General features: G+C 47.1%; 1 protein-coding gene across 2 annotated transcripts in view; it reads right to left on the bottom strand.

The window, feature by feature from the left end:
* The window catches only part of EIPR1 (EARP complex and GARP complex interacting protein 1), a 173,795-nt gene that overhangs the window by 18,704 nt on the left and 132,807 nt on the right, over positions 1-22,284 (bottom strand). For both annotated transcript variants that reach the window (XM_017860314.1, XM_017860315.1), the window contains one exon: positions 8,055-8,154. In XM_017860314.1, the coding sequence (XP_017715803.1) occupies positions 8,055-8,154 (100 nt within the window). The remainder of the gene's footprint in view (positions 1-8,054; positions 8,155-22,284) is intronic.

Genomic DNA, 22,284 nt, shown 5'->3' on the forward strand with positions numbered 1-22,284 from the left:
TATATATAATATATAATGTATATAAAAAACAAATATCCAAAACATAAATTTCACTGGCCATTGTCTGAAACCCCTGGCTATAAAGGTGACATTTATTTTAATGACAAAGTCTCTGCTCAAAATATTTTGGAATGTCTTTTTATGAGTCTCACAAGGAAATCGGTTTTCATGTGGTTTTAACCCGTTTTCCACTAATCGGCTTTTGCAAAGCTTGCCTACCTATTTTATTTACCAGATTTTGTTCCAATCAACTTTTTCCAAAAATCAAATTCATGCTCATGGGACAAAATGTCACTGATCATTCAAGATACTCAAATAAGAGCAAGTTATCTGAGAACCTCACAGACCTGAAGGAGGACAGGAGAGGTCTGGGCAGGCAGGAGCCTGGTGGGACTCCTGGCTCCTGCCTGGGTGGGACTCACTCCCAGGGCATCAGATCTGACCCGCAGCCCCAAATCTGGCACTCAGACCATGTCACCTTCAGAAACTTCCTCTGCGTCCATTAGCTTTCCTCATCTGTCAGTTGGGAGGGGCCCAACGATATGACGACGAGGTCTGTGTCTCTGTTTAAAAGGACTACTTAAAAATAGTGAGAAATGACCATGTGTTGGGAGAAGTCCTTACTACCCTCTCCAAAGTCAGCTCACTGAGTATCTGTTGAATGAATTTGGCCATGGCATTCTGGTATGCTTGGGGCGTGGCTGACTTCTTGCAGTCATAACTCAACACCAAATCCCCCAGGAAACACTCAGCAGGTCCTTCTTCTGTGTGCGAGGCCCGTGGCGGGTCCTTCTTCCGTGTGTGAGGCCCGTGGTGGGTCCTTCTTCCATGCGTGAGGCCTGTGGTGGGTCCTTCTTCCGTGCGTGAGGCCTGTGGTGGGTTCTTGCATGAGTGAGGCTCGTGGCAGGTGCAGGCGTCTGGGGCCATCCCTGCTCCCCCACTCCGGTGTTCCTCCTCCCCACACGGGCTCCAGCCTGGGAATGACGGCACACACAGGGTCCATGCACGCTCATTTGGAATGTTTAGATTCTTCCCTCTAATTGCACAAGGGAAGAGCTCTCATATTATCAAGGTCTCCAGAAGCGGGAACAACTAGTGGAAGTGGGTGACCGGCGCCACCTTTTCCGGGACACCTGCTGCCAGGAAGGCAGAGCGTACACCATTCCGTGTTTCTCTGACTAAGTACAATGAAAGCCTGGACACTGCACATACAACAGAGGGTGATTGGAAAGTTGGAGAGAGAGGGCAGGCCCACGAGGGGACTCATGGGAGGAGACACGCGGTGGGGCTCCCTGGGGTCTCCTTCTGCCTCATTCACCCCAGACCTGGAGCTGAAGAAGTGGGCAGCCAGGAAACAACACCAAGTAAGGCCCCAGAAGAGCCCACTGGAGGCCACGTATTCAAAAAGGGGCAGCTGAGGAGGACACAAAACCTCTAGACAGTAACCACGTACTCCAGACAAGCGGCCCAGAAAAACCACGTCTGCACTACCCCCACAACAGGGAAGCCTGGACTCCGTGCCCCCCGCATGGCGAGGGTGGTGGAAGGAGGCCCAGACACCCTGTGCCTCTTAACCAAAGTGGACCATGACATCACTGTCAAATGCACAGCAATCGGCCCCTCCGGAGAAAGCAGGCGACGATCTTCAGCATCCAAGTCATCTCAGCTCTCAGCCCTGGGACAAGGGAAAATGCATAAAAGGAAAAACTGACAAACTGACCTTCATCGACATGGAGAACCTTCCGGACAATGGAGCATTACTCAATGATAAAAATAAATGCGCTTTCAAGTCATGAAAAGACCTGGAGAAACCTTCGCTGCTTATTTCTAAGGGACAGAAACCAATCTAAAAACCATCCACACTGTATGGTCCCAACTCTGTGACATCTTGGAAAAGGCAAAACGATGGAGTTGGTGAAAACATCGGGTGTGCAAAAGGCTTGGAGGGAGAGCATGAGGAAAGAATCATCGTTGGGGCACAGAGGATTTTCAGGGCCGTGAAAGAACTCTGTGTGACACCACAGTGGAGGACAGGCGTCAGGACACATTTTTCCAAACCCACAGAACGTCCAGCACCAAGAGGGAGCCCTAATGTCAACGAGGGGCTCTGGGTGATGGTGATGTGCCCGTGTGGGTTCATCAGTGATAACAAAGGTCCCACACCAGCAGGGGCTATGCTGAGAGTGGGGGAGGCTGTGGGAAATCTCCGTATCATCCACTCAATGTTGCTGTGAACTTAAAACTGTTCTGGAAAAAAAAAAAAAAAAAAAAAAAAAACTTTTGCTCTGAAAAAGACCCTACTAAAAAGAGGAAAAGAAAAGTGACAGAATAGGAAAGAACATTACCAGCCGCCTCCACCTCTCAGGAGCAGACACTTAAAACGCGAAGGGAACGTCTCCTCCTTCAGGATGAACCACCCGTCCCACCCACATGTTTGTCCAGAACACAGTCCCACGGCCACACCAGGCTGCAGAGAGGCTGGGGAGTGAGGCTTGTCCTGGTTTGTGTTGCCACAGAGGACAGGAGACAGACACTAGGACAAGGAGCTGCCAATGAACACCCCCGCGACAATGACAGCCACACGCAGGGGTGAGCATGCTTGATTTCTAGACAAGAAAACCATGTCTGCAGGCGAGCTGAGGAGGTCCCGGTGCTGCTGTCCCATTCTCCGTGTTCAGGTCTTCTCACGGTTTACCTCCCCCTTCTTTTTTTTTTTTTTTTTTTGAGATGGAGTCTCGCTCTGTCGCCAGGCTGGAGTGCAGTGGTGTGATTTTGGCTCACTGCAACCTCTGTCTCCCAGGTGCAAGCAATTCTCCCTGTCCCAGACTCCTGACTAGCTGAGACTGCAGGCGCGTGTCATGCCTGGCTCATTTATTTTATTTTATTTTATTTTATTTTATTTTAGTAGAGACGGGGTTTCACGACATTGGCCAGGCTGGCCTTGAACTCCTGATGTAAGGTAATCCACCTGCCTCAGCCTCCCAAAGTGCTGGGATTACAGGCGTAAGCCACCACGCCTGGCCTAGCTCCCACTTCTAAGTGAGAGCATAGTTTGGGTGGAGGATGGGAGGAGCGAGGACTGTAAACTCCCCATCGGTGCTGTGCTTATTACCTGGGTCATGAAGTCATCTGTACACCACACCCCTGTGACATGCAATTTACCTACGTCACAACCTGCACATGTACCCCTAAACCTAAAACGAAAGTTTAAAGATAAATAAATAAAATTTTAATAAAATATCAGAAATAAAAAGACAATTGAATCCACCTATGGGCACGTTGCTGTGAACAGGAGGGTGGCCACTGGAACCAGTGGTCAGGTTCTACACACAAAGTTCTCCACTTTAACAAAACAAGCTTCTTTCTTTCCTCTGCACCGCGTCTCTTCCAGTTTGGAGAACAAGAAAGAGGAAAACAGAACAGGCTTTCCAAGGTGCACTGGCAAGGGGCCACAGAACCCACCAACCGCCCACCAAGTTCTGAGCCCCTCCCCACGAGCCCTGACATTAAACTCGGCTTCTGCCCACTGCTCTCTTGGTCCCCAAAACACAAACGCTGTTTGCATTTACAGACACCCTGAACGTGGCGTTGCTGCTGTCGCTAGGAGCACCCCCCAGCTTATGTTGGTTTATCTGATCCTCCTGCGGTACATTTTAAACCTCTGATTAGAAACTTTCCAACAGAAACACTGTTCCTGAAGCACACTCCCTTCCTTCAAAGAGGTGCTGTGTGTCATGCCAAGCAGATGGCACTCTCTAGATGGCCACCTTCAAGGAGCTCCTGCTCTCCTGCGTGAACAGAAGGCAGAGGTGGCAGCGAATCCTCACGCAAGCTTCTTCTTCTGGCTTACTGTCGGCTCCTTGACAGAAGCTATTTATTTCATGGCGAGTGAAAGCTGGGAGAGGCGAAGATGAATGAGCAAGCACAGACACAGGGCGGCCATCCCTCTGCCCTCACTGGGGTCTGTGGCCCCCACGGAACCTTCCACTCCAGGCCTCCCCTGAGTTCTGCTAATGATTATAAATGGCAAGGAATCTCTGATTTAATTGCAAAAGGTAATGATGCAGTGAGCATGAGATTAGATTCACCACAGAAGGCAATATCCTCAAACAATAAAAAAACATTGAGAAGCTGGGTGTGAAGATGGCTGAAATCGATAGGAAGGTTTCTGTATTAAATACTGTAGTGGAGGGTCACAAAGTGATATTGACAGAACTGCTGACAGTGGATAAAAAAGGGGGAGAGAAAACTAAATTGATCTCTGCAGAAAATAAGTTACAGATTAATCACCCTACCATGAAATCCATTTGAGATGACCGAGGCTCTGAAGATGTGTTCACAGTTTGATTACAGAATAGGTCTCCAAAGTTGGGGCGGATGAGAACCTGCCGCATCCTAACGTGTGGGACTTGGGGTTTCCTTTCTCCCTGGCAACCTCCCTGAGATGGCGAGCACAATAGGTGTGCAGAAGGCTCCAGCCAGCTCTTCCCACACCAGAAGCTGAGCCCTCTCCCCAAATGTCTACACCAGGAGCGGGACCCTCTGCCCAAGTGTCTACACCAGGAGCGGAGCCCTCTTCCCAAGTGTCTGCACCAGGAGAGGAGCGGAGGCCCTCTGCCCAAGCTCCGTCAAGACTTCGCTAGAACACGAAAATAAGAAAAAGCAAAATTGCAAAAAGGGGGAGAAAAAGCAGAATGGGTCTACACCAGGAGCAGCAGTCATCTCCCTAAGTGTCTGCACCAGGAGCAGAGACCATCTGTCCACCAGAGCTAGACTCTTCTCCACTTATGGAAGGCTGATGTCTACACTGACTGCAAGTGTCTGCACCTAGGAGTGATGCTGCCTCTCCCCAAGTTCGCTCCTTTGGAGGACCAGTGGAGGCTAGAAGATTCAACTCGCGTCGCGTAAGAGTTTCTAGCACCAGGAAGCAAGGAAGAAGCCACATCTCCCAAAGATATCTGCACCAGGAGCTGAGCCCTTGGCCCAAGTGTCTGCCCACCAGGAGCTGCAGCCCTCTGCCAAGTGTCTGCACCAGGAGCAGAGCCATCTCCCCAAGTGTCTGCCACCAGGATGTGATAGGCACCATTCTCCAAATGTTTTCGCCAGGACGACTCGCGCCTCTCTACCTCCCACAAGGTGTCTGCATCCATGGTGTAAGTTAGATGCTCTCTTTCCACACCAAGTGGACTGCCACCGAGAGCGCTGAGTCTCTGCCCAAGTGTCTACACCAGAAGCAAGAGCCGGTCTCCCAAGTGTCTGCACCAGGAGCTGAGCACCGTCTCCCCAAGTGTCTACACCAGGGGGAGCCCTCTGCCTAAGTCTCCCATACCAGGAGTGGAAGCCCTCTGCCTAAGTGTCTGCATCGGAGCAGAGCCCGTCTACCCCAGGTGTCTACACAAGGAGCTGGGCCCTGACTCTGACACACCACAGCTATGCACTAAAAGGCGCTGACCGAGTCAAATCTTCCGTATGGAGACATCGTAGACGTTTTTATGTAGGAAGATAGATATCTTCTCCCCCTTCTTCCTGGCAGTTGACAGTTAAGTAGGATCATGCCACTCTGCCGAAAACGCAGAGAGGGAAGGGGACAAGGAAGGCATCGCCTTCGGACCATGATGTACCTTAAGGAGCTCGAGACACCAATCTCCCGAAGGTGAAGACCCTGTGAATAGACATATCCACTCCCGTGAAGACCTGTAGAAGATTGTAGGGTCGCTAACAGGGGTCCATCTCAGGCATGGAAGATTATAAGATTCAAGTTTCGCTGTTGTTGTATTTTATAATAGTCTTGTTGGCTGTTAAGTTTGCATATACTATCCGGAAAGATTCATGACAAAGCTTTAGGTTGGGGACAAAAGATCATGTCGGTAATAGCACTTATATTAAAGTTTCTCATATAAAATAAATAATCATGTTGTCGGCTGCCGGGCCAGCCTGATTTTAAATAGGGATGTGTATCCAAAGGGTAGAGACTCAAGCCTGTATGTTTACATCCGCACATCTCTGGTGTAAGATTGGCCTGTAGAGTGTCCAAAATCGAAGGAGCGGGATCACGAGTTCAGGGAAGATAAGTCGAGACCCATCCTGGCTAACACGGTGATCCCCGTCCTAAGCAAACTGTACTAAAAAATACGAAACAACTAAAGCCCATCCCATGAGAAGCATGAATGGATAAGAAGCAAATTACATCATGTGATCCTAAGGTGTGCTGGGCGACATGGATAGCCCCATGCTACTTGGGTGAGGCTGAGGAACAGAGAGAAATAGGCCTGAGTGAACCCGGGAGGCGGAGCTTGCGGTGAGCTGAGATCCCGCCACAAGCATGCGACTGGAGCATGGCCCGGGCCGACAGAAGCGAGACTCCGTCTCAAAAAAAGAAAATAAAAAAAAAAAAAAATAATAATAATAAATCTCTTCCTTAAATGACCCATCGAATAAGGCTCCGGTGAGCGCCCGCCATGCTGATAACCCCACAGCGTCGAATAAGGTCACCACCTGATTGTGCACTCCGCGGGTGATGTGGCACCGCGAAACAGATAAAACTACAGGAGACGGAACGCCCACAGCGAATATAAGGCTCGGGCACAAGAGACCTCCATCTCCTCTCTTCCTCTCCTCCGTCGTTGTAAGGCCTAGCCGAGCTCCGCGTGATTGCCGCCGCCCACCGAACGACCCAGCGAAGGCCACCGAGGCTCCGGGTGAGCGCCCGCCACCGAACCCCACAGCGAAGGCCACCGAGGCTCCGGGTGAGCGCCCGCCACCGAACCCCACAGCGAAGGCCACCGAGGCTCCGGGTGAGCGCCCGCCACCGAACCCCACAGCGAGACCTTCCTTTTGTCCATTTCCATTCAGAGGTTTAAAGCTTTAACAGGACGTTTAATATTTTTAAGTCTTACTTCCGTGCCACTGATTAATAATGATGGATCATTATTCATGCCACCTCATCAGCCTAGAGGGGTGAGGAAAGGACTTATTAATATTCTAAGGCACTATGAGGGAGAAAGCTAAAAAAACATGTTAGGAACAAATAAATATAAGATGAGGCCATCACTGGAGAAATCTATCCAATGGATGCCTGTGCGATCCCTTTGACTGTGTGTAGGCAACGCGGCCCCTGAGGCATAAATGACATGGTGAGCGCTGTCAGTTCAAAGTTCTTCCCTTTTCTCTTTTCTAAAGTGGTTACTTTGACATAAACAAATGCAATGAAATTATGAATGCATGTAAAAACCACATTTTAAAGCAGAAAATTTTAAGAAATCAAATATGAAAAATATATATTAATATTTACTCTGTGAGAGACAAAGTATTCAAACGATGCATATTTAAAAGCAAAACTCAACCCAAAGAAAGTGCTAAATGTTATTTTCATAACTCATGCAAATACATGAAAAGAGCGAGGCACCACTATGAAATTAAAATGTTATAATTGCTCCTACTTAAAGTAGGATTTTACCCAAATATACTTTAAGAATCCATTCATCAAAAGGACAGCACGCTTGAAACAGTAGAAAATACTCCTGGGCATCCCACTCCCTCCTGTGCTCAAGGTGCAGCAAAAGGCAGATGTTTTGCAAACAACCGGGTTGTGTGGGTCATATCTCACAAGCCCTGAGTGACATCTAAACAGCTTTCACCTGAAAGACCCCATCACTCAGTTCTTTGATTGATGATTCAGTCTGTTCATTAACTAAGCTCAAAATTCTAAACTGTTGTGAATCAAGAATTATATTCTGAATTTAGCCCAAAGGCCCTATTTATTTATTTATTATTTTTTATTATACTTTAAGTTCTAGGGTACCTGTGCACAACGTGCAGGTTTGTTACATATGTATACATGTGCCATGTTGGTGTGCTGCACCCATTAACTCATCATTTACATTAGGTGTATCTCCTAATGTTATCCCTCCCTGCTCCCGCCACCCCAGGCCCTGGTGTGTGGTGTTCCCCACCCTGTGTCAAGTGTTCTCATTGTTCAGTTCCCACCTATGAGTGAGAACGTGCGTTTTCGTTTAAAAATACAAAAACAAACGCTGTGTTTTCCTTTTACTTACCACAGCCTGGCTTGAGCTTTCCTGTAAATCCCACAGCAGGATATGGTTATCGGCCAATGAAATGATTTTCTTCCCATCTCCCATTGGCTCCCACACAACACTAAGAGAAAGAGAAGTACCCAATGTTAACATAAACATTTGAGATACCCAGGCTGGTAGCTAAGAGCTGTGATACGCATTCTTCGTGATGCAGGGACTCTGTTCCTGGCCTGTAGTCGCTAGAGTATTTATTACATTGTCATCTGGCAATGCCTGACAACACTTTTATTGTCTCACTGTTATGGACTGAATTGTGCCCCCCTCCCCAGATTCATGTGTGGAAGTCCTAGCCCCCCACCCGGTGTGACGCTGCAGATGATCCTCGATGTACACAGGGGCTATGTCCCCACATCCATCGTAAGTTTAAAACCCCGTGAGCTGGAGGTCAGGAGATCGAGACCATCCTGGCTAACATGGTGAAACCCTGTCTCTACTAAAAAAAAAAATACAAAAAACTAGCCGGGCGAGGTGGTGGGCGCCTGTAGTCCCAGCTACTCGGGAGGCTGAGGCAGGAGAATGGTGTGAACCCGTGAGACGGAGCTTGCAGTGAGCTGAGATCTGGCCACTGCACTCCAGCCTGGGCGACAGAGCAAGACTCCGTCTCAAAAAAATAAAAATAAAAAATAAAAAAAATAAAACCCCATGAGCTGAAAATGCAGTGAATGTCAGAGCCCACTCGTCGTCAGAACCAGCCTAGCCTACCTTAAACACGCTCACAACACTCACATCAGCCTACAGCTGGGAAAATCATCTAACACAAGACCTCCTTTATAAGAAAGTCCTGAATATCTCATGTAATGGATTGGATATCACACTGAAAGTGAAAGGTAGAATGGTTGTATGGGACCCGAAATGCAATTTCTACAAATGCATAGTGCTTCCATGCCATTGTAAAGTCAAGAAGCCATAAGTCAGGGACTGCCTGTACTTGAAATGGAACCTTTGGGAGGTGATTAGGGTTAGAGGAGGTCATGAGGGTGGGGCCCTCGCAATGGGACTCATGCCCTCATAAGAAGAGATGAAGAGGCCTGGAGGGCAGGCTTCCTCTGTCTCTCTCCATCACGTGAGGACACAGCGAGAAGGCAGCTGTCTGCACATCAGGAAGGGAGTCCTCACCAGGAAATGAATCAGCCAGCACTTTGATCCTGGACTTCCCGTCCCAGGAATACATTTTCATGTTGACGCCACCCAGTATGTGGCACTTTTTCTGGCAGCCCAAGCTAAGACACTCACCAACGTGGGCTTCATCAGGAACTAAGGAATGGACAGTGACCAGCAGTGGCCAACGAGACATGAGGGAGGCCTGTGGGGGCTGGAGGGTGGAGAGTCTTAGGGAGGCAGAGGGGAGAAGGTGATCTGCACAGGATGCCCACATCCTTTGCAGCGATCTCCTTAGGCATGCAAGGATAATGACAAAATACTGGAGGAGACAGGAGGACAGAGTTTAGAGCAGGGCAGAGGAGCTGCCACCGGCCACACCAGGCTCAGGGTCTGCCCTGCCTGTGATGTGAGGCCATTTCCTAATGTTCGAGCCAGTTGGAGCCACAGTTTCCCATCATCTGCAGCCAAAGCCATCCTAAATGATACAATGTGTATTCAGTTACTGGACAAAGACCAAAATCCTCTCACCTCTGCAATAAAGTCATAAAGAGACCAAGAATTTTTCAGTGTGGTCGCAAATATGGATCTCTGTTTTCTCTGATGAAATTCTTAAACGCTTATTTACAAAGAAGGGAATTTCATTCCATGTGCTTTAACGTGTGAGTAATTAAAGACATCATTAAGGTACTACACTATTTCTTTTTTTTTTTTTTGAGACGGAGTCTCGCTCTGCCGCCCAGGCTGGAGTGCAGTGGCTGGATCTCAGCTCACTGCAAGCCCCGCCTCCTGGGTTTACGCCATTCTCCTGCCTCAGCCTCCGAGTAGCTGGGACTACAGGCGCCCGCCACCTCGCCCGGCTAGTTTTTTGTATTTTAGTAGAGACGGGGTTTCACCGTGTTAGCCAGGATGGTCTCAATCTCCTGACCTCGTGATCCGCCCACCTCGGCCTCCCAAAGTGCTGGGATTACAGGCGTGAGCCACCGCACCCGGCCACACTATTTCTTTTTAAACAGAACACAATACGGATTGATTGGGGGCACCCTCAAGCATACCTCCCTTACACCATCATCTCGAGACTGTCCATGGAGCTATTATTACTTGTAATCACATTAACATCATTCAAAACCACAATCTCTTTCTCATTTGTAGCTTAAGGAACACACAGAAAGCTCACAGTATTGTGATCAAAGGCACATCACGCCTACATTAGACCAAGAGTTTATTGTCTCTTATCTAATCAGAATCATAATAAACACATAATATGTAGTAAATAAGACCAAAACTCTATCGCTAGGATGCTGGAAAACCTGCTCCAAAACCCACTGCTCACATCCAGTTAAGACAATGGCTGATCCTAATGGTGAAGATACTTGTTTGGAGCAAAATGATGACACTTCTCTCCATAGCCCAGTTATTGCAGGTAAACACAGGTAGAGTTCGAACAGCTTGACAATGAATTCCAAGGAACAAAAGGAATGCAGGGAGAGAAGGATGTCACGGGCAGCCCACAGATCTCGTGCTGGTGGGGTAATACACTGACCCCGTGTGGAACATTTTCTATATGACGTGCAGTAAATTTAGATGGATTCATAAGCTTCCCAGCAGATCTCACTTAGAACTCACATGGGCTTCCCACCAAACACAAGCAAGCAAAAGGCTGGAGCAAGGAGTATCTGTGTGGGCTATGCCAGCGAGTGCAGTGACAGTGACTTCTCAGAGTGGGACCAGCAAGATGCAGTCTACGTCAGCATCAGACAGTTGGGGTCTTTAGTAGAAGCTCCAGAAAGGCAGAGATTCCCTTCCCAACTAACTCACACATCGCAGGATGAGAACTAGCCAGTCTGATGTCAAAGACTACCTAATTATGAATCAAAGTTAAGAGCTCATAAGTTATCCACATGGTTCCCATAGACCAATTTTAATAATGCACAAACACCAATCTTGGCTCCCTCCTTCAGTGCCATGAATATTTGACTACAGTGTCTCTAAATAGAGCAAAGGTTTCTGAATCATACAACCCACGTATTAAAACTCTTCTGTGTTCCCCACAATGACCTCTGGGGCACACAACACTTAATGCCTGTCGATGAATTCTAAGTAAGAGTGAAGAATTCCAGGTAAGAGTGAAGATGTCATATTAACAAATGAGACTATTTTAAAATAAATTTAGTTATAACTGTTAGTACATTTGGATTTGGAAAAGAGCCAACAACTCTAGAATGAGGCAATGTTTTAAAGGCCTCTGGACAACTCTGAAGCTTCGAACACTGTGTTTTAAAGAGCAGCATCCTCAAGCCCTTCCTCAGAAGATAAGGGTGCCCCTTCCAACTGCCCACAGTCCCAACCTGTGTCATCATCTGGTTTCTAAATCCACAAGAGAACAAAATTGTGGACGAGGAGGGAAAAGGGGTGGCTCTAAACAGAAATGTAGGTGATTCAGCAAGCTATAAAAGATGATTAATTCAGAGCAAAATAGATTGGGGGAAAGGAACCAAAATACAGGAATTGATAAGACTCCATAACCCAGGGCAGTTGGTTTCAGATGGAATTTGAAACACTAGCGTGTACTCACAAAGCAGTAAGAGCAGCACTGTCTTAGTTTGTGGAAGGAACTGTTCTTAGTCATGGCCAAGAATCACTGGGGTTTACCTGCAGGAAGTTCTAGCTAAAAAGTAGTAAACATCAAAATATGTTTTTAAAAGTTTTCATCTAAATGTTTTAATGTTATTGAGGTTAAACATAGGTGCTTAATAAAACTCAAGAAAAGTAACCTCATACAATTGCAATTTGTCAATTAACAAATAAAAAAATTAAAAAGAATAACCCTAAATATTTCAGATAGCTAAGATTTTAATCCAAATTTTTTAAAAAATTGAGTTAAACTCATGTAAAAGCACTGTACAAAGAGGTGTATGTTATATACCACTGGAGATTAGTGGAGAATCTGAAGCCGCCCTCTGTGAAGCAACATGCTCCATAGAGGAAGGCAGACACCAGCATCACGGGTCAAATCTGATGGCAGATATTCAGAAACCACGTGTCACAAAAAGGCTACAACCAGCAAGACCCTGCATGGTACCAGTCTGAGATACCACTTCCAGGCCCCACATGAGAATCTTCAGAGGCCCCACTGGCTACCCTGATACACCCCACAGAGTGTGACTGTCACCTTAGCTGAGAAACCCCCATGGCCACTCCCAGGCAGTAAGGGAGGTTTCATTCCCCAACCCCTCAAAAGCAATGCTAAATACACATGAGTCAGGGGCACACCCAACACGGCCCTGGTACACTCTAGAGCACTCACAGTGAGTCAGGTGCACACCCAACACGATCCTGGTATACTCTAGAGCATTCAGTGAGTCAGATGCACACCCAACACAATCCTGGTACACTCTAGAGCACTCACAGTGAGTCAGGTGCACAACCAGCATGGCTCTGGTACACTCTAAATCTAAAACATTCACAGTGAGTCAGGTGCAGCACCCAACATGACCTGGAACACTCTAGAGCGTTCCACAGTGAGTCAGGTGCACAACCAGGGGGGGGGGGGGGGGGGGGGGGGGGGGCATGGCTTGTACACTCTAGAGCAATTCACAGTGAGTCAGGTGCACACCAACACGATCCTGGTACACTCTAGAGCACTTCAGAGTGAGTCAGGTGCACACCCTGCATGGCTCTGGTACACTCTAGAGCGTTCACAGTGAGTCAGGTGCACAACCTGCATGGCTCTGGTACACTCTAGAGCATTCAATGCAGCATTCACAGCATTCACTCGGGCACATGATGGCCCAAGTACATTCTCAGGGCAAGAGTCCCCAACCCTAGGATTATGGACTGGCATCAATCCATGTCCTGTAAGGAAGTGGCCACACAGCAGGAGGTGAGGAGTGGGCAAGTGACATTACAGTTCTGTCTCCTGTCAAATCAGGAGTTCTGTCTCCTGTCAAATCAGGAGGCATTAGATTCTCACAGGAGCAGGAACCCTGTTGTGAACTGTGCACGTGAGGGATCTAGGCTGTGCACTCCTTATGAGAATCTAATGCCTGATATTTGAGGTGGAAGTTTCATCCCGAAACCATCCACCCTGGTCCATGGAAAAATTGTCTTCCACAAAACTGGTCCCTGGTGCTGAAAATGTTGGGGACTACTGCCATAAAGCATTTAAAATGAGTCAGGTGTGCACACACACAATGGCCATAGGACATTCTACAGCATTTATAGAGTCAGGAACACACGCACACAATGGCTGAGGTACACGCTAGAGTATGCACAGTGAGTGGGGACACAAGCACACAATGGCCATGGTACATTTTAGAGCATTGAGAGTCAGGTACACGCACACAATGGCTGTAGTACATTCTAGAGCATTTATAGAGTCAGGTACCTACAGTGGCAGTGGCCGAAGTACACTCTAGAGCATTCACAGTGAGTCAGGTGCACATGTATATGATGGCCGTGGTACATTCTAGAGCATTTACAGAGTCAGGTGCACACACGCACCATGACCATGGTACACTCTAGAGCATTCACAGTGAGTTGAGGACACATGAACACAATGGCCGTGGTACATTTTAGAGCATTTATTGTCAGGTGCACATGCACACGATGACCGTGGTACACTCTAGAACATTCACAATGAGTCTGGAACACACGTATACAATGGCCAAGGTATGCTCTAGGGCATTCACAGTCAGTTGAGGACACAAGCACACAATGACCGAGGTACACTCTAGAACATTCACAGTGAGTCAGGAACACAAGCACGCAATGGCTGAGGTACACTCTAGAACATTCAGAGTGAGTCCGGAACACATGCACGCAATGGCCGAGGTACATTCTAGAATATTCACAGTGAGTCAAGAACACACACAATGGCTGAGGTACACTCTAGAACATTCACAGTGAGTCAAGAACACACGCACACAATGGCTAAGGTACACTCTAGAACATTCACAGTAAGTATGGAACACATGCACACAATGGCCGAGGCACACTCTAGAACATTCAGAGTCAGTCAAGAACACACGCACACAATGGCTGAGGTACACTCTAGAGCATTCAATCAGTTGAGGACATATGCACACAATGGCCATGATACACTCTAGAGCATTTACAGAGTCAGATGCACATGCACACAATGGCCACGGACAGCTCTGGGACATTCTGAAGCATCCATTTCATGTCCTAGGGACCTGATGGTCATAATCAGTGCTCCTGAAAACTTGTTTCCCAAATCCCCTCGCGGTTTTTTTTGTTTGTTTGTTTGTTTTTTTTTTTTGCTTAGCAAGACACGCGCATTTGAATGGATACCAATTCCAAAGTGGTAGAGATTCAAAGCCGAAGCAAACATTGGCCTCTACATGCACATCCAGCAGCACAGCATCCTGCACTTAAGAGGAGCATGTGCTCTAAAAGACGCTCTCCCTGCAGACATATCACCGCAACGCCTTCTTCCCCTAGCTAGAAGAAAATGGGTCACCTTAGTCTAGTTTTGCTCCAGGCGTGGAATAAAAGAAGTGGGGGAGAGGAGGGTATCTCCTGCAGGAAATCATGGTGTGCTACTCCACTCATTTTCTCTGCATGCTACTGATTTTATATCTGCCTTGGTGTGGGCCAAGGGATATACTTCTCCATGAAAAAGCTCATCTTTCTCAGTCATATTATCAGAGGAAACAATAAAATGAGTTTCAAATGGCTCTATAAGTAACTTTTAGATCTATGAAGAAAACTATAACTCAAAAAGAAGCAAAAAAAAAAAGGCTTAAAGAGTACAGGAGGTAATATTGATTTGCTTTATAAAATAACCTGGCTTCGAGTTCTCACCGGTGACGTTTTCAAGAAATGCTTCTTGGGTTCTGAAGATCACAGAGAACATTGTAAGGTTGTGATGAAGTCTGCGAAGAGCACAGGGAAATGGAGGAAGGTCACATGGCACTCGAGCCTCGGTACTGACTGAGTCTGTGGGAGGGAGGCCTGGGCATGGAGGGCCCTGAAGAGTGACTGCCAGACAGACTGAAAACCTGTCACCTGGGGAGATGGGTGCGCGATGACATCGTGACTTCGCTTTCAAAGAGACCAGATTGAGACATCATCTTGCTAGAAGTCTAGGAAACCAACTACACAAACAGAAGCTTTGTGGGTTTCTGGAAACACAGCTATGGGTGGTGGCTACATGTTTGCAGAGTAGTGACGGGTGGTTCCCTAACCAATCACAGTTCTGTGTGTCTGTTTCTTGTTAAGAGATAAAGGCAAAGAGGGAAAGGGTCAAGAAAGACAAATCAGAAGAATCTGAGCCCAGGAGCCTCAGGCGCCTATAAACTGCAGAAGCCTGAGACTGGTGAGATGGATTATTCTTCACAGGACCAGGACTGAAGCTGGAAGGGCACATCGCTTACAATAAAATGCATAGTTTGCAGATGACGACGAAGAGAGATGTGGCCTATTTCCTATCACTCGGCCTGCACATTCTCAGGCCTTCGCGAAACACCACTTCCTCCCACGGAGTTGACGGATCCGCAAAGGTCGCTGGGACTTTCCCTGGTCCTTCCCAGGTGGCAGCCTGCACAGCCCCACACATGCAGAACCTGGGTCACCACCGGCACCTACGTTCCTGGCCAGACTCTCGACTGTGCGAGCAACGAGCTCACACCTCCCACTCATGGGAACATGCAAACAGCCAGCGCAGGCTGTGACGGGCACCTAAAAGGCCCTTAGTAAACTGCGTACTGACGAAGGAGGAGGGAAGAATTCATCCCACCCCCTCTGAGTATGTGAGGATGTTCTGTGCATTCTTAAATGCATAAAAAATAAACTTAGAAAAAGTCTGTGTATCAAGCACAACTCAGTGAAGACTGGTTCGCCTTAGAACCCCACGGAAAGGGTTTGCTACTCAGTATCCAAAGTGCCTCACAAAAAAAGAGGTTTTGCTTGTGAATCAATTCGCAAGGGGCTGCTGGGGCCAGGTCAAGGTGCAGCCCCGCAGGTGGCCCCCAGGGTGGGCACCTGCCCTCTGTTCTCTCTATGCTCCTCCTCCCAAACCTGCCCACACCTGTTCCGAAGGCTGGAACGGCATGGCGGCACGCCTGTGGACAAAGCCAGAACCGGTTTGTCCAGTGGACTCCCCAGCTCCGACCACATGTCCCATGTGACCCCTAAACTCCCCATGTATCAAGCAGAAAGTGCTCCTCCGTGGCACCCGCCTCTTCCATCCATGAGAACCATCCTGGGAACAAACCTGTGGAGTAGTTACACCTCTCTATCATTCTCAAACTCTAAATGCAAAACAAAGTTCACTGAATTGTACTTTTTAATGTCTGTTGCGTTGCCTTTTCTTCAATCTAACCTAAGATCTGGCCATGGGTTTGTTATTTCATTCCAGGTTGTCTGGAGACACCACTTGCCTGATTCCCATCTTAATTGGCTAAATTTGTCTCCTGTAGTCTCTGCCTGGTCCCATCTCGGCCTGTATTTGCTGTCTGCCATTATTAAAACAAGAAAACACACAGTGTCTTACTTTAAGGACTCACCATCCAGACAGAGTCTTAAGCTCAAGTGCTACTTCCAACAGGAAGTCAGCTTCAACCACGCCGTAAGGGCAACTGGAACTTACGGAGCTCCCACCGCGCGCCTGGCTTTACCTGGAATACCGTCACATCCGCCTTACTTTACATATTGGGTTGCTCAACCAGAAAGATTCAGAATTGGGTGCTGCACGCCTGTCTGTCCAACCAGCCCTGACTGCCAAACAGGCTTCACCTCAAAGGACCAGAGGCGGCTGGCTGGACGCTCTATCACGAGGCTCCAGGCTCTGCTGCAGGGCCCCATGATCAAGGCACACTGCCTGCCCCATACGTGGCCAGGAAGAGGCAGCCCTGTGTGAAAGTTTTCTGCCACTCTGGCAGAGGCCGAGCTGCCCAGGGATCACTGCTCCAACAAGACTTCTCCCCACCACACGCAGTCCTTCAACATCCCGGCATGGACATCTCCCTAATTCAAATGCAAGCTCCCTCAGTAACGGCACTGGACCTACTGAGTCTGAACGTCGGGCTCACCTGAGTCCCTGCTGGCAATGCCACCGGCAATGCCACAACCTGCCGGAAGCCCTGCTACATCTGAAGAGGAACTTGCCTACTCCAAGGGCTGCCTAAGGGTTCCTGAGATATCGTGAAACCCAGCACCGGAGCTCCTCCGCTGGGGGCTGCAGCCTGTGACGGGCCATGAAGCCACATCAGGGCGCCAGGGCCAGCACGAGGCTGGCGTGGAATGGAGTGGAGCACAGTGTGCCACAGGTTTTCAATGTGAGTACTCCCTTGTGAACAGTATATTTCAGTTACGTGCATATAGATGTGTGGGGGCAGTCATTATGTAAAACTATCTGTAGGTCCGGTCAAAACACATTTGGAAAATAGTGCTTCAGATCATATCGTTGGGGTTTTTTTCCCCCCTAGATTTACTGAAGTGTCCTTGACAAATGGAATTTGTGTGTATTTAGGTAGTACACTGTGGTGTGTGGGTGTCAGGGTATTGCTTTGTCACCCAGGCTGGAGTGCGGTGGTGCAATCACAGCTCACTGCAGCCTTGACCTCCTGGGTCCAAGCAGTCCTCCCACCTCAGCCTCTCAAGTAGCTGGGACCACAGGCACATGCCACCATGCTTGGTTAATTTTTAAATTTTTTGTAAAGACAAGATCTCCCTGCATTACCTAGGCTAGTCTCGAACTCCTGGGCTCAGGCAATCCTACTGTCTCAGTCTCCCAAAGTGCTGGAATTACAGAAATCAGCCACCACGCCTGGCCACAATGCGATGTGATGATAGGCACATACGTTGTGAAATGACTGCCACAATTATACTAAGTAACATATCCATCACCTCATATAGTTAACCGCCTTTTTTGTCATGCGAACACTTAAGATGCATTCTCCTAGCCAATTTCAAGTACACAATACATTATTATTAACTATAGTTCTCATGCTGTACATGAGGTGTCCAGAACGTATTCATCTTATAAGGTGAATGTTCCCAGTCTTTGACCAACACCTCCCACTTTCCAACCTCTCCCACCAGCCTCTGGTAACCATCATTGTACTCTTCCTTTCTAGGGGTTTGACTTTTTCAGATTCCACAGGTAGGTGAGATCGTGCAGTATTTGTCTTTTTCTGTCTCATTTTACTTAGCACAGTGTCCTCCAGGTTCATCCATATTGTTTCAAATGGCAGAACTGCCTTCTTTGTAAAGACTGAATAACATTCCACTCTATATGTATCTACCACAATTTCTTTAACCCTTCATCTGTCAAATGGACAATTATGTATTTTCTACATCTTGGCTACTGTGAATAAAGCTGCCACTGACATGGAGGTGCAGGGATCTCTTTGAGCTACTGATTTCATTTCCTTTGGATATACAGCCAGAAGTGGGACTGCTGGGCTGTAGTTCTATTTTTAATTTTTGAGGAACCTCCAGACTGTTTTCCATTTTGTTCATTCCCACCTTGAATATATAAAAGTGTTTCCCTTTTTCCACATTCTCCCCAAGACTTATCTTTCGTCTTTTTCATACTGGTCATCCTAAAAGGTGTGAGGTGATGTCTCCTTGTGGTTTTGATTTCCATTTTTCCGATGGTTAGTGACGTTGAGCACCTTTTCATATGTCTATTGGATATCTATATGTCTTCTTTAGAAAAATGTCTATTCAGGTCCTTTGCTCATTTTTAAACTGGGTTATTCTGTTTGCTTGCTATTGAGTTGTATGAGTTCTTTATATATTTTGGATATTAACCCCTTATTGGATGTATGGTTTCTTCCACTCCGTACACTGCCTTTTCATTTTGCCAATGTTTCTTTTGCTGTGCAGAAACTTTTAAATCTGATGCACTCTCATTTGTTTATTTTTGCTTTTGCTGCCTGTGCTTTTGTGTCTTATCCAAAAGATCATTGCCAAGGCCAATACTGATAAGGTCTGGCTTGGTGTTCTCACCCAAATCTCATGTTAAATTGTTATTTGGTTGGAGGATGGGCGTGGTGGGAGGTGATGGAATCATGGGGACAGGTTTTTCCCATGCTGTTCTCATGACAGTGAATAAGTCTCATGAGATCTGATGGTTTCATAAAGGGCAGTTCCCCTGCACACACTCTCTTGCCTGATGCTGTGTAAGATGTGCCTTTGCTCCTCCTTCACCTTCCACCATGATTGTAAGGCCTCCCCTGCCATGTGGAACTGTAAGTCCACTAAACACCTTTTTCTTTATAAATTACTCAGTCTCAGCTATGTCTTTACTAGCAACACGAGAACAGACTAATACAATAAATTGGTATTGCAGAGAGTGTGGCACTGTCATAAACATACCCGAAAATGTGAAAGTGACATTAGAACTAGGTAACAGACAGAGATTGGAACGGTTTGGAGGGCTCAGAAGAATATCGGAAAATGTGGAAAAGTGTGGAACTTCCTAGAGACTTGGAGGGCTCACAAGACAAAAAGATGTAGCAAAGTTTGAAACTTCCTACAGACTCGTTGAATGGCTTTGACCAAAATGCTTACAGTGACACGGACAATAAAGTCCAGACTGAGGTGGTCTGAGATGGAGATGAGGAACTTGTTGGGAACTGGAGTAATGGTCACTTGCTATGCTTTAGCAAATAAACTGGTGGCATTTTGCTCCCAACTGAGAGATCTGTGGAACTTTGAACTTGAGAGAGACGATTTAGGGTATCTGGCAGAAGAAATTTCTAAGTGGAAGTGCATTCAAGAGGAAGCAGAGCATAAAAGTTTGGAAAATTTGCAGTCTAACTGTGTGACAGAAAAGAAAAAAACATTTTCTGGGGAGAAATTCAAGCCTGCTGCAGAAATTTGTATAAGTAACAAGAAGTCAAATGTTAATCACCAACACAATGGAGAAAATTTCTCTGAGGCATGTCAGAGACCTTCATGGAAGCTGCTCCCATCACAGGCCCAGAGGTCTAGGAGAAAAAAATGGTTTCACAGGCCAGGTCTAGGGTCCCCCTGCTCTGCGCAGCCTTGGAACATGCTGCCCTGCATCCCAGCTGCTTCTGCTCCACTTGTGACTAAAAGTGGCCAAGGTATAGCTCAGGCCATTGCTTCAGAGGGTGTAAGCCGCAAGCTTTGGTGCTTCCACATGGTACTGAGCCTGTGGGTGAAAAGAAGTCAAGAATTGAGGTTTGGAAACCTCTGCCTAGATTTCAGAGGATGTATGAAAATGTCTGGATGTCCAGGCAGAAGTTTGCTGCAGGGGCAGAGCCCTTATGAAGAACCTCTGTTAGGGCAGTGCATAAAGGAAGTGTGGGGTCGGAGCCCCCACACACAGTGCCCCACTGGAGGACAGCCTAGTGAAACTGTGAGAAGAGGGCCACCGTCCTCCAGACCCAAGAATGGTAGATCTACCAACAGCTTGCACTGTGCGCCTGGAAAAGCTGCAGACACTCAATGCCAGCCCATGAAAGCAGCCAGAGGGGTGTACCCTGTAAAGCCACAGTGGCAGAGCTGGCCAAGGAATCTGGGAGCCCACCTCTTGCATCAGCATGACCTGGATGTGAGACATGGAGTCAAATGAGATCATTTTGGAACTTTAAGGTTTAATGATTGTCCTGTTGGACTTTCAACTTGCCTGGGGCCTGTAGCCCCTTTGTTTTGGCCAATGTCTCCCATTTGCAATGGGTGTATTTACCCAATGCCTGTACCACCATTGTATCTAGGAAGTAACAAAATTTCTTTTGATTTTACAGATGCATAGGCAGAAGGGACTTGCCTTGTCTCAGATGAGACTCTGGACTTGGACTTTTGGGTTAATGCTGGAATAAGACTTTGGGGGACTGTTGGAAGGTCATGATCGTGTTTTGAAATGTGAGGACGTGAGATCTGGGATGGGGAAGGGGCAGAATGATATGGTTTGGCTGTGCCCCCACCCAAATCTCACCCTGGATTATAATCCCCACAGCCCCCACATGTGAAGGGCAGGACCAGGTGGAGATAATTGAATCATGGGGACAATTTCTCCCATGCTGCTCTTGTGAGAATGAGTGAGTCTCATAAGAGCTAATGGTTTTATCAGCATCGCACATTTCCCCTGCTTGCACTCACTCTGTCCTGCCACTCTGTGAAGAAGGCGCCTGCTTCTTCTTTGTGTTCTACCATGATTGTAAGTTTCCTGAGGCCTCCCCAGCAATGTGGAATTGTGAGTTAAACCCTTTTCCTTTGTAAATGACCCAGTCTCAGGTATGTCTTTATTAGCAGCATGAGAATGGACTAATATACCCTGGTCAAATGCTGAATTAATAAAGTCACATTTAGGAGAAAGTACATGACACAGAAATCCTTTTTGATGAGAATTTCAGCTGGAGGATGAACAGAGCAGTTGTCAAGGAGTCACAAAATCTCACAGTTGTTGTCCAGTCCAGCTTCCCAGAAGTGAGTATGAGCTATTGGTATAAAATATTTGTAAAATCAACTAGAAAAGATTTTCCTGGTGATCCATGCATTTTGTTAGAATAATGGAATAGTAAGAAAGTCACTCCTTGAAAACAATAAGAGCACAAGATTTTGCCTATCACAGCCAGGTTTGCACTTCATGTGCCTGCTGCTTTAGCACATCCCAACACAGCTGTTCTCTCCTTTACATCCTTAATTCCTGTAGGGCTCTATTATCAGCTGAAGTCGGTGTCTTTCCAGGGCAATAACACCAAAACAGTGATGTTTCATCAGCAATAGAGACTCGTTCTGGCATGAGATGTTCAACGATGTTTCATCAGCAATAGAGACTCGTTCTGGCATGAGATGTTCAACAGTTTTGAGCTTGGCAAGCATGCCAATAAATTTCTTCACTGCTTCATGATTAGCAGATGTTTTATCACCACACATCTTTTAAAATTTAATGCTGTGTCTTTTCTTACATTTCTGCAACCAGGCTGTTGAATGTTCATAGTTCCCTTCAATTTTCAGTTCATCGTGATAGATCTTTGCTTGTTTCATGAGCAGTAGTCCATTAAGTGGCAGGTGTTCACTGCAATGCTGATGAATCCACTCTTTCAATACACAATTAAGATCTTCATTTTTTGCTTTATACAGTGTTTTCCTT

Source organism: Rhinopithecus bieti, unplaced genomic scaffold, assembly GCF_001698545.2.
Source record: "Rhinopithecus bieti isolate Rb0 unplaced genomic scaffold, ASM169854v2 scaffold_51905, whole genome shotgun sequence".
Taxonomy (NCBI): domain Eukaryota; kingdom Metazoa; phylum Chordata; class Mammalia; order Primates; family Cercopithecidae; genus Rhinopithecus; species Rhinopithecus bieti.